Source organism: Nyctereutes procyonoides, unplaced genomic scaffold (assembly GCF_905146905.1).
Source record: "Nyctereutes procyonoides isolate TBG_1078 unplaced genomic scaffold, NYPRO_anot_genome, whole genome shotgun sequence".
Classification (NCBI taxonomy): domain Eukaryota; kingdom Metazoa; phylum Chordata; class Mammalia; order Carnivora; family Canidae; genus Nyctereutes; species Nyctereutes procyonoides.
In genome coordinates this window covers 39,216,519-39,228,665 of record NW_026575047.1, presented here as the reverse complement: position 1 = coordinate 39,228,665, position 12,147 = coordinate 39,216,519, and the positions used below count along the sequence as shown (strand labels likewise).

Sequence of the window (12,147 nt, the reverse complement as noted above, 5' to 3'; positions counted from 1 at the left end):
TGCTTATAAAGTGATTCTGAAAATGTCAGCTTTTCTTCTAAGAAAATACACGAAAAAAAGTGTGGTAGTCATTAGTATTATTTCTAACTATTTCAGGTTCCCTCTAATCCTGGGTGCATTGGAGGAGCGCACTTCTCTAGTCACTTAGGTGTAGGCAGGTAACTTCCCCGGACGAATGAAATTTGAGTACGATGGGGTGGTGTGTCATTTTAAGAGCCAGGGCACAAGTGCCCAGCTGGAAGTAGAGGTTGAGGAGGATTTCATCAGCCTAAACACCCAAGTGACTATAGTGAACAGACACCACAATGGCCACACAGCGTAAGTGAGGGATAAACCCTGTGGCTATATAAGTTACTGGAATTATGGAGTTATATATTACCTTGTCTACCTAGATTGATACAAACATCAAGCCTGGCAAAAGGGTTCTCAACTAGGGATTAAGAAATTCTGGGTTTTGTCTCAGAATAGGCCAATTCTCTCTTGAATCATCAAGGATAACAGCAAGAACAATAGAATTAATCTCAATCCCAGCCTTTTAGGGGGCCTACAAATCAACAATATATAATGTTTTATCTGCAACATATCCCAGTAATATCATTAGTAATAAGCTTTGCCATTGACTACAATCTTGACAAACAGTGGGTTTCATTGAAAAGGAAGGATAACAAACGGAGGCCTCTAAAGGTCAGATTTTACTGTGTTGTGTACACTGTCATCCTAATGCCCTTAACCATTAATAAGGAATGATTAAACAAAGTAAATAGGCTCTGTGCAATTTCAATTGGCAGACAATGAGGCAGTGCAAAGTTCAAGTAAGGAAAGTAAAATGTGTAGTGTAGCAGACAATAAGAGTGGTTTGGAGCAGTCTTAGCTTTTCTTTCTTTCTAAACAAAGTATAGTGACGTAGGAAATTTAAGAAATCATCATTGCTAGTCTCTGTCAGTTGTTCTGAAAAGATAAGATATTGGCCTCTGAAAATATTCTGTTACAGAATTCTTATCTATCAAGCATCAGTAGAGAAGGGCTCAGGCTGCGATGGGACAAAAGGCTGGCCTACGCTCCCCTCCTCTCTCTTAGGCATTTTCAGAAAGAAATAAGTAGCCAAGGATGCTTAGCAGGCCAACTACCACCTTCTCAAGCACTAAAACTCAAACAGAATGTCTTATTCTTCTATGCCAAAACAGCAACTCCTTCATCACTAAAAACACACAAAATATGTGTCCCTCACTTTTTCTTCCATTCTTGGAGACTAGCAATCAGAATACCTGCTTTATGTCACTAGGATGTGGAGGACCTGACTGTCATTAAGGTGTGGAACACCTTAATGGGCTCTGTTATCACAAGCTGTGTTCCCAGAAGGGATATGAAATGAGCACCCTCCTTTATTACGTTTATGATCCTTTCATCTTGGGCTCACCAGTTCTTTCTAATCTTGAGCAATCAGCATTTTTCCATTTCAGCAGCCTATACTTAGCAGAGATTTTTAAATTCCATACTGAGGTTTCTTGGCTTCAGACTCACCCAAAAGCATATGTTCCAAGTCTCCTGAGACAGCCCATTGCAAACTCAAGACTAGAAAAAGGCTAGATAAATTCCCTTGGCACCACCACTGAATTATAATTCTGATGACCAAATCTTGAAAGCCCAACGAGTGCCAAATCCAGCTTTGCTGATGAAGCACTAGTAGATCAAAATGTTAGGCTACCCACATAGTTTTCTTTGAACAAAACTCAATTCACCATAATTAACATCAACACCCAACTTAGTCATGACATTGAGCTGTGTTTGGGGATTTCTGAAAGCAAAAGGGAACTAACTATCCCAGGCAAGATAAGCTCCAAATGGCACAGTCTGTATTGAAGACTATCCCAAAGACTGTGAAATCAGACTTCATCCAGCCTGCAGCAGTTTAAATCATGAACAACCTTTTGAGTCTAGTTACCTGGGAATCTTTGGGACACTCATGTGACGACTACCCTACCCCACTCAGGTACCATGCTGGATTTAGTAAGGACGACAGGGCAATCCACGGTCTAATCAAGTAGGGAAAACATACCAACTTATATAGACTAAGGTACACATAGCCAGAAATAGCACTATAAATGGTCCACAGAGATCATGACAGGCTAGTGTAAGGAAGACAAGCTTTAGGGGGTAGGATTTGAGCTGAGCCTGAAAGACGGGCTGGATTCAGTTATAAAAAGATGTAAAAAAGCAATTCAGGCAGAGATTCTAAGCAGGAATTACAACATGACTAAGACTAGTCCAGTCTGGCTGCAGCAAGAGGTATCTGGCAAGAAGTAATGGTAAGCAAGGCTAAGATAAAATAGGGACAATTATCGACACCCTTGAATGTCTGGCCAGCAGATCAAAGCTTGATAACAGGGACCAAAACTGGTCTGTGTTCAAGGGAGCAGATAGTCCAACAGGTGCTTTAGGGAAAAAAATATAATTATGACATGTAGGGTCAACAAGAAGATAACGGAAATAAGGTTTGAAAGCCTGACAGACACAACTGAAACCATAACTAAAGATAGTGCTTGACCCAGAGTCGGAATCAGTAACAAAAATATAATGGACATTACTGGGGTAAGAGGAAATTTAAATATAAGCTATATATTAACAACATTTATTAGTTATGTTAAGTATGTTAAATATGTTAAGCATGTTATGGTTAATTTATTACATTAATTATAGAATTATGTACAATATATTATATAAGACAATGTCCTTTCTCTCAGATGTCTGCTGAAGTATTTAGGGATGAGAGGTCATGATGTCCGCCACTAACTCAGATGGGTAGAGAAGAAAAGCATATATGTATGTAGAGAGATATAAAAGCAAGTATGCCAAATGTTAATAACTGGTGAATGTAAGAATGGATATAAGGAGTCTATGGAGAGAAGCAACAGATTTTAGCAAATGATTGGCTATTGGTGGTAAAGAGAGAGGGGCAAGGTTTTGAGGTTTTGAGTACATTTGCCAGAGTATGATAGCAGCACCATTGGAAAAGGAAGGCTGGAGGAGGAAATGGTTTTTAGGAGACACATGCTGAGTCTGGCTTTGTCTAAAAAGTAGCAGGGAGAAATAAAATGCTGGAATGAAAGGAGGAAGAAATGCCATCCGGCAGTGGGAAATTCAAAGATGGAACTCAGGCCATACTGGACTAGAAATTATAAGTTTGGGACTTACCCAGGCAGATAATAATTTAAGTCAAAGAAAAGGATAAGATCTAGGCTAAAAACAGGACAGCAAGAACGAGGTAAGAGATGACTGACAACATAAGTTAGTGAGAGAGGTGGAAAGAGAATAAGAGAACAGCCAGGAGGCTTCTATGTAACAGAAGCAAAAAGTGGAGAAAGGACTAAGAAGGCAGTGCTCCACAGAAGGATCAGTAACATTGAGTGCTACAGAAATCTTCCAGGTGATACTGGCAAATAGGATTAGGAAATCATCAGTGCCTTTTGGGTCAGAGTGAAAACCAGGTAACAGGGCTCTGGAAAGGGAAGAGATGAGGCAGAAATGCAAGACTGAGTGCAAATCACTCACGCATTCAAAACATTCACCTTAAATGCAAGGGTGGAGATAAGACACCAGTTAAAAGAGTAGCAGCAGCAGGACAGGGAGCTGGGTTCTGTAATGGAGTGCAGCCACAGCAGAAGGAACAGGTACAGACATTGTGGTGTATGCCAGGGAGAGACAGGAAAAGGATCTGGTTCTACACGTGGAATGAAAGAAACACTTTCCTCTAAGCCAGGAAGAAAGGAAGAGTGAGGAGGTAAAGAGACTTAGGATAGAGAGGTTTCTTCAAGAGGACATTCCTATTGTCCTCTGACAGGTCCTTTACCTACCTATCAGTAGAAGATACACCTGAATTAGCAACCACTCTACGTGAGGGCACATCACCTGCTGGAAGACACCTTCAGAGACTATAAAGGTGAGCAGGGTGAGGCCCTGGCTCCTTGTGCCATCACTTTCCAAAAATCTCAGGAAATATGGAGGATAATTTCCTGACGTCAGGAACTAAAAATAGACAGTTTTATAAACTATAAAAGGAATCTGCAGCAGCAGCAGCAAACTACTTTATGGAACTTATTTGAAGATAAGACACAGAAGAAAGAAAAAAAATTTGATGGCTTTTTATTTCCTTTTAAAGCCACGCCCACTAGCAGAGATGGACTCTGGGTTTGAACTATGACTTTCCTTAAAAGAAATTATAATATAGCGCCTTGAACAACTAACAAGCTTAAAGCAACTCTAAATGCTTGCAAAGAGGGCCAAAAAGGTCTCTGAAGTTTCTAAGATTCTTTCCTTTGAAAAGGGAGAGGGACTACCTCAAAAGCACCAGTGAGCTCTGGATGCCTTGAGTCTGTCAAGGAGTCCCAAGGCAAGGATCTCCAGTAAAAATGAGCTTCTGTGATTCTCTTGTACCAGGTTGTTCACAGACCCTCAGAGCTAAGCTAGGTGTTGAGAGAGAAAACTTCATTCCTTTCAACATCCAACCATAAGAATATACTCCCTGCATTCGCCAGAGTGTCATCTGAGAAACAGGAGAGCTGTTGGAGACTCAAAATGACAAGAAAGTCCTCTAGATGGCAATGCTAGCAGTGGCAGATTTATGAACAACTACCTCGTTGGGATGAAAAGAGTAATGAAGGATTATGGCTCAGCAAGAAGCCATTGTCTCTTAAAAAAATCATTCACTCTCTCCACGGGCCACAGAGCATTGTGATGACAATCAGCTGAAGAAAACCAGGACCAAGCACATCTAAGGTGAACAGCACAGGATACACCATAAGCTCAGCTCCATAAAATACACATGGCAGTTCCTAGCCCCTTGCTGGCTATCTCCCAACTTTAACTTGACATGTGAGGACACAAGTCATGTCAAAGTTATGTCAGCAGCAGATCTGAGAACATGTACTTTGCACCACTTCAATTCTGCCTGATAGTCTGCTTCCCTACAGAATATCACCAACCTCAAACTACGTTATAAATGTCTGAGTCACTCTATATTACTCTTTGGGAAAGTTATAAACTTTACTGGCAAAATGAAAGACCGTGTGTCATGATTCTTCCGAAGTTTCACTGTCACTGGTTATGCCAAGGAAACTCATTTTACTATCAACATGAAACAATTACTCTCACCTTTGTTGTGGCAGCCAGTCATTACAGTGACATTACTGCCTTCTACCAAAAAGTCTGTCTGTAAAAAAATGAACTGTGACATAGGCCCAATAATCTCATGTGTGTGTTAAAACTGGTAACTGATCTTGGCAAAACACTCCCAAAACTATTTATAAATTCTTAAATGAAACACATCTGGGACTATACCTAGAGTAAAAAGCCACAAGAAAGAACATAAAGGTGTAGAGGTAGATAGAGATATACTAGGCTTTTAGTTTTCTTTTCTTTCTTTCTTTTTTTTTTTTTTTTTTTTAGATTTAAGTTATTTGTTCATGAGAGACACAGAGAGAGAGGCAGAGACATAGGCAGAGGGAAAAGCAGGCTCCTTAAGGGGAGCCTGATGTGGTACTCGATCCCAGAACCGTGGGATCATGACCTGAGCCAAAGGCAGACGCTCAACCACTGAGCCATCCAGGCATCCTAGGCTTTTAACTTTCTAATAACCCTGGTTAGAGAGAGAAGGTACCTTATCCATATGGAAGATCAAATCCAATTCACAAACATTTTCAAAACACTTATCCAAGGTCTCCACAAAAACCTAGGAAACAAGGAAAAATAGATCAAGAAATAGGAACATATTCACATCTTTATAAATGTCACATTTAAAAGTAAAGGGGGACAATCATGATACTATTTACCTTAGGATAAATCTCCAAACAAACCAAAAAACTACCAACTTTAGGCAATCATCTTACCTATCCCAATTTAGAGGGCACAGTCTAAGACAGGACAGTCTTGTTTTTGGTAGAGCAATACAACTGGTATTAAACACACGGGGTTTTCTTCCCCTCTCTATAAGGTGCTAATTTACATCGGAAAATAACAAATTGAAATATCAACTACTTGCAGTACTATGTCCTTTCCACAAGCCTCCATATATACCCATACAAAAAATTTTTATTATGCTATTGTCATAGTTTTGTCCTAATTTCAATTAACTCAAAACACCTTTCCACGAATCAATTAACATACAACTTTTTTTAAACTTAATATAACATTTAAACAGAAAAGTGTATAAATGATAAGGGTGCAGCTTAATGAATGTTCAGAATGAACATACTACATAACCAACCACCATCCAGATATTGCAATGGAATATTAACAGCTCCTAGATGATCTCCTCATGTCCCTTCAGACAAAACACCCTCTCCAAAGGTAGCCACCATCCTGATTCCAATCATCACAGCTTAGTTCTGCCTGTCTGTGAACTTACATAGGTGATTTCATACATGTCTGCTTTTTGTCTGACTTTTGTTCAACAGTGCTTGTGAATTCTTCTGTGTTGCTACATGTCATAAAAGAGCTTGTTCATATTCACTGCTGAACAGTATTTAATGGAAATATTTATATGTTCTTCTATAGATGGGACATTTGAGTTGTTTTCAGCTTTTGACTGGGTATAAACTAATATAAGTGGAAATCATATTTCTAACCACTTTGGAAAACTATTTGACATTATTTATATTATTTATTTACTTGCTACTCATTGTATTAGCAATTCTACTCCTAAGTACATACCCACCACAAATGTACACATGTATATGCCAAAAAAACACATATAATAATTTCATAACAGCACTATCCATAACTCTTCACATTTTTAGCAGTGGCTGAATATTTTTCTGTAAGGATAACATCCTTGAACAGAGGCTTATTTTCAATCCTGTGCTAGGTGGGCACTTGGTGAGCTCTTACAATCCTGCAACTAAGTCCTTCAGTATGGGAAAATTTTATCAAATAATTTAGTTAAGAATTTCCTCCCTTTCCTGTCCCTAATATGTCTTTTGGAGCTGCTTCTATTGAGGTATTTTACCTCTTCAATTTCTTATCCTTTCTTTTCTTTCTTTAAGGAATGAATGAATGAATGAATGAATGAATTTATTTGAGAGAGAGAACAAGAACAAGCAGGAGGAGTGGTTGACAGAGGGAGAGGGAGAAGCAGGCTCCCAGATGAGCAAGAAGCCTGACACAGAGCTCCATCCCAGGACTTTGGGATCATGACCTGAATTGAGTCACCCAGGCATCCCTTCTCATCCTTTCCCTTCCAGTTTTCTCTCAGGTTTTTAATTTTTCTAAAAAAAATTTTATTTGACACAGAGAGAGAGTGCACGCACGCATGTGTACAAGCAGAAGCAGAGGGAGACGCAAGCTTCCTGCTGAGCAGGGAGCCTGATGAGGGAGCTTGATCCCAGGACCCCAGGATCATGACCCAAGGCAGACTCTTAACTGACTGAGCCACTCAGGTGTCCAGGTCTTTAATTTCTAAGAGAACATTTTGTTCCATTTTTCTTTTTTATTTAGCAGTCCATTTTTTATTTCCCTGTGGCTTAAAGACAGGTTTGTTTGTTTTATTGTTTTCCTTTCTTTTATGGTCTCTACCTCCTCTACATTGCTCTTTATGGTTCATTCATTTAAGCTCCATCTGCAATGTTAGAGGCTTTTATCAGATTACTGATTATCCTTGTTTTTTTAATCAGAAGACTCAAAGGCTGATTGGAAGCTCTGAAACTCTAGCTATTTGCTGGGGATCCTCCCCTTCATCCCCTTAAGCCTTTTTAAAATTCCTTCCCCTTAGATTGCTCAGATTTCCCAAAGAAATTTTACGATTTCCAGCCTGAAGACTAAAAGACTAGCTACCCAAAATTTGGGTGCTAAGTGGTGGCAAAGGGCTAGGAAGTCAGTATACAACATTTACAAGGCACATGTTCATTTGATCCCCATGACCTGCACCATCAATCATGTCTGGTGTCCCCCAAACCGGAGAACCAGAACTAGGGAAAGGATTTAGGGATCTAACTGGTTCTCAGGCATCTTTCCCTGCCCACTCCACACCACACCCAGTGGCTGTGCTGCCAGCTCTGTGCCTTGTGAGGCTTCCATGCAGTGTAGCAGTTTGGCTGTCAGCCTTCTCTACGCTGGCCCAGGATGTGGCTTCCTTGGACTTACCAAGTCAATTACCAAGCATCCATATTCTTTCCTCCTTCCAAAAAGTTCCTTGCTATTGTTTCCTCTCCTGTTCTATCCTTTGTGTGTGTGTGTGTGTGTGTGTGTGTGTGTGTGTATATAGCCTCTAGTTTTAAAAGAAAAAAATGAACTTAGAAATCTGGAAGTTCCCAATAGGACTTAAAAGAATGACTAGTGTTACTAGGTATCAAAATTCACTGCATAGCTTTGCTCATTAAAATAGTAAAATACTAACAGGAATAAAAGTATGGGACAGTATATAAAATGCTGATATTTATAGATGTGTATGAGAAAATACATTCCCTTCCCCAAAGATGTAGCAAATCATTTTAATTACTGTCAAATGCATAATCCAGTTTTGGAAATTTGTTAAAAGGTTAAAATTCATACAAAACCTGCTATAAATTAAGACAAAGGTAGATTAAAGTGCATCGTATCTATGTCTTAAAGCAAAACCTTCCATAAAAAGCAAAAGTGGGCTTTTGCCTTAAAGCTTAATAATGCTGGCTCTAGAAGTCTATGCAATTCTGAACAAAAATGAATTCTCTGAAATTATTGGGTCAATAGACCAAATTCATTTTTTTTTATAAATTAATTTTTATTGGTGTTCAATTTACCAACATACAGAATAACACCCAGTGCTCATCCCGTCAAGTGTCCCCCTCAGTGAATAGACCAAATTCAAATCATGATAAAATCTACCATTGGCTTGAATTCTGTACTTCAAGAATTTCAGACAAGTTATGCTGAAAAGCCACTGTTGAGAAATCCAGTGAAGCACAGGGACACATCATGGGCACATTATGGGTTTTGAAGCCTAAGAAAATTAAAAAGTTGACTTTGTGTGTAATATTTTTAGAGGTACTCTAGGAAGACCAAAAGCATGAAAGCCACAGCAGTCTCTGAAAGAGTCACTGTAGCCTGCAATTGCCCGGCTGCTTCCACGCCCAGCTGCTTCCAAGCCCAGAGCTCCCATACCTGTTGCCACATTCATGTAGCCTCCAGTGGCTGACACCACTAAATCCTCTTCCTCTCCCTTTACTGCACATTGCCTTTCCTCTTCCCTGCCCTACCAGGTTTGGGGACACACCTCATCATACATGGGGCCTCTCATGCCAAGAAAATACAATTTTTGACAAAGTAATATTTTTAATTGGTGGGGAAAAGATGCAATAGTTGACCGTATTGGGACAAATGGCTATTCTTCAGGGGAAAAATTAAAGGTAGTTACCTGTCCCAATACAGACATAAAACACCTTACAGATACTACTGAGCTAAATGTTAAAAACAAACTAAAAAAGCAATGGCAGATCCCCTTTGTGCCCCTCAGGTCTTGAAAAGGAGCAGATTTAGTCAGTCCATGGGAAGCTTCTGGGTGGCTGGTATTGTTAAAATAGCACTGCCCCAGCAACCAGGACGCTGGAGTAAGATGGCTGGAACATCACATATGTGAGGAAAAGGAGACCGTATTTCTTTCTTTCTTTTCTTTCTTTCTTTCTTTCTTTCTTTCTTTCTTTCTTTCTTTCTTTCTTTCTTTCATTCATTCATTCATGATAGTCACAGAGAGAGAGAGAGAGAGGCAGAGACACAGGCAGAAGGAGAAGCAGGCTCCATGCACCGGGAGCCCGATGTGGGATTCGATCCCGGGTCTCCAGGATCGCGCCACGGGCCAAAGGCAGGCGCCAAACCACTGCGCCACCCAGGGATCCCCGAGACCGTATTTCTTAACAGCACTGTGCCAAGGGCCTGCTTTTATTAAAGAGGGTTAATGAAATTAAGATTGGTGTATTAGTTATCTTGGGCTGCCATAAGAAAACACCACAGGCTATGTGGCTTAAACAACAGAAATTTATTTTCTCAGTGTCGAAGGCTATTCCAGATCAAGGTCTGGCAGAACTGGTTCCTTGATGAGGGATCTCCTCCAGGCTCACAGACAGCCACCTTCTCACTGTCTTTGAAGGGACTTTCTATGGTTTGTGCACATGGAAAGAGAGAAATCTCTAGTGTCTCTTCCACTTCTTTTTTTTTTTTTAACTTATTTATTTATGATAGTCACACACACAGAGAGAGAGGCAGAGACATAGGCAGAGGGAGAAGCAGGGTCCATGCACTGAGAGCCCGACGTGGGATTCGATCCCAGGTCTCCAGGATCACGCCCTGGGTCAAAGGCAGGGGCTAAACCGCTGCACCACCCTGGGATCCCTCCTCCACTTCTTATAAGAATACAAATTGTATCGGATCAGAGCCCCACCCCTATGACGTCATTTAACCAAAATAATGTCCTTGAAAGCACCCGTTTCTAAATATAGTCACACTGGGGGTTAGGGCCTCAACATATAAATTTGAGGAGACCCGATTTAATCCCTAAAAACTGGGTTCTCAAAATAGGCCAGTAATACAGAATGAGATGGGATAGCTTCAGAAAAGATATTCCCAGATAAAGATAAAAAAAGAGCAGTCAGATGTATCTGTTTCTTTTAGAGCCTCAAGATACCATCATTCAAGATCATGATCAAGATCAAAAGAACATAAAAGTCAGATAATGTAGGAGGAAAATGCAGGAGCCAGAGCAGAAGCAAAGAATATGCTAATGTATGAAGAAACTGAAGATGCTACAGACTCAGATAGCAAAATAATAAGACATGAATCTAAAAATAAATCCTATAAGAAATACAAACTTGAGGAACATAATGACAAAGAACACTTTTCTTATAAAGGAAAGGAGAGGCTAAATTCATCTGAAAATGGTGTGGACAAAAAAAAAAAAAAAGAAAAGAAAAAGAAAAGAAAATGGTGTGGACAGACACAAAGAAAGTAAGTCATCAAGAGGCAGAAGTCACTCAAGACCTACCGTCTCATTAAAGGCATCATCACAATAGAAGCAGGGAGTGGAAATGATCAAGAAGTCATAATCTAGAAGCAGAAAAACGAAGGAACCATGATCCAGAAGCAGGGGAAGCACTGTGGATCAGATCTAATTCCTGCTCAGCACCAATAGGCATAGGGGTAGAAGCAGGAGCAGCACAGGAAGAGATGACAGGTAGAAAGAAGACAATAGAAAAGGAGAAGAATTCACAAAAGTTTTTTTTAAAAGATTTATTTATTTATTTATTTATTTATTTATTTATTTATTTATGAGAGAGAGAGAGAGAGAGAGAGAGAGGGAGAGAGGGAGAGAGAGAGAAAGAAAGAGGCAGAGACACAGGCAGAGGGAGAAGCAGGCTCCGTGCCGGGAGCCTGACACGGGACTCGATCCCGGGACTCCAGGACTGTGCGCCCTGGGTCAAAGGCAGGCGCTAAACCACTGAGCTACCCAGGGATCCCCAGAATTCACAAAACTTTAAGCCAAACTCCTAGTCTACCCTTCTTCAGAGACAGAAATAGCTATGGTTGCACAAAAAGCTTTAGCTAGGGGCCTGGAAAGGGCAGAGGCTGAAAATGACAAGACTGGCAAGAGGCAGTTGTTGAAAAACAAAAACAAGAAACAGCCACAGCGACAGGAGGCTGTTTTCAATGCTCTGGCCTTGTGGGTGGTACAGCAAGCTCCCCTTGTCCACGGGGGAGCACCTTGGGACCCCTGTGGGTGCTGAAACCACAAGCAATACCCAACCCTGTACAGACTATGGCCTATATGCATACATTTGTGATGGTTTAGTTTATGAGGCCCACTAAGAAATGAACAATAGAACAATTATAATAATATATTGTAATAAAAGTTACATAAATCTGGTCTCTTCCCTGCTCTCTCAAGATTTTACTGTTCTATACTCACTCTTCCTGTGATGACAAGAGATAAAAACATGCCTGCATGGTGAGATGAAGTGAGGTGAGTGATATAAGTGCTGTGACATAGTATCAGGCTACTACTGACCCTCTGATAAGTCAGAAGGACAAGCTTCTGGACCTTGGTTGACCCATGTGACTAAAGCCAGGAAAAGCAAAGCTGTGCATAGTGGGGTACTACTATGACTCCTCAAACAGCTATGGCTCAAATGT

General features: G+C 40.4%; 1 protein-coding gene across 1 annotated transcript in view; it reads right to left on the bottom strand.

Moving 5' to 3' along the window:
• AP3S2 (adaptor related protein complex 3 subunit sigma 2) overlaps positions 1–12,147 on the bottom strand; it is a 57,742-nt gene that overhangs the window by 28,377 nt on the left and 17,218 nt on the right. The window contains exon 4 of the mRNA XM_055326332.1: positions 5,654–5,725. Coding sequence (XP_055182307.1) covers positions 5,654–5,725 — 72 coding nt within the window. The remainder of the gene's footprint in view (positions 1–5,653; positions 5,726–12,147) is intronic.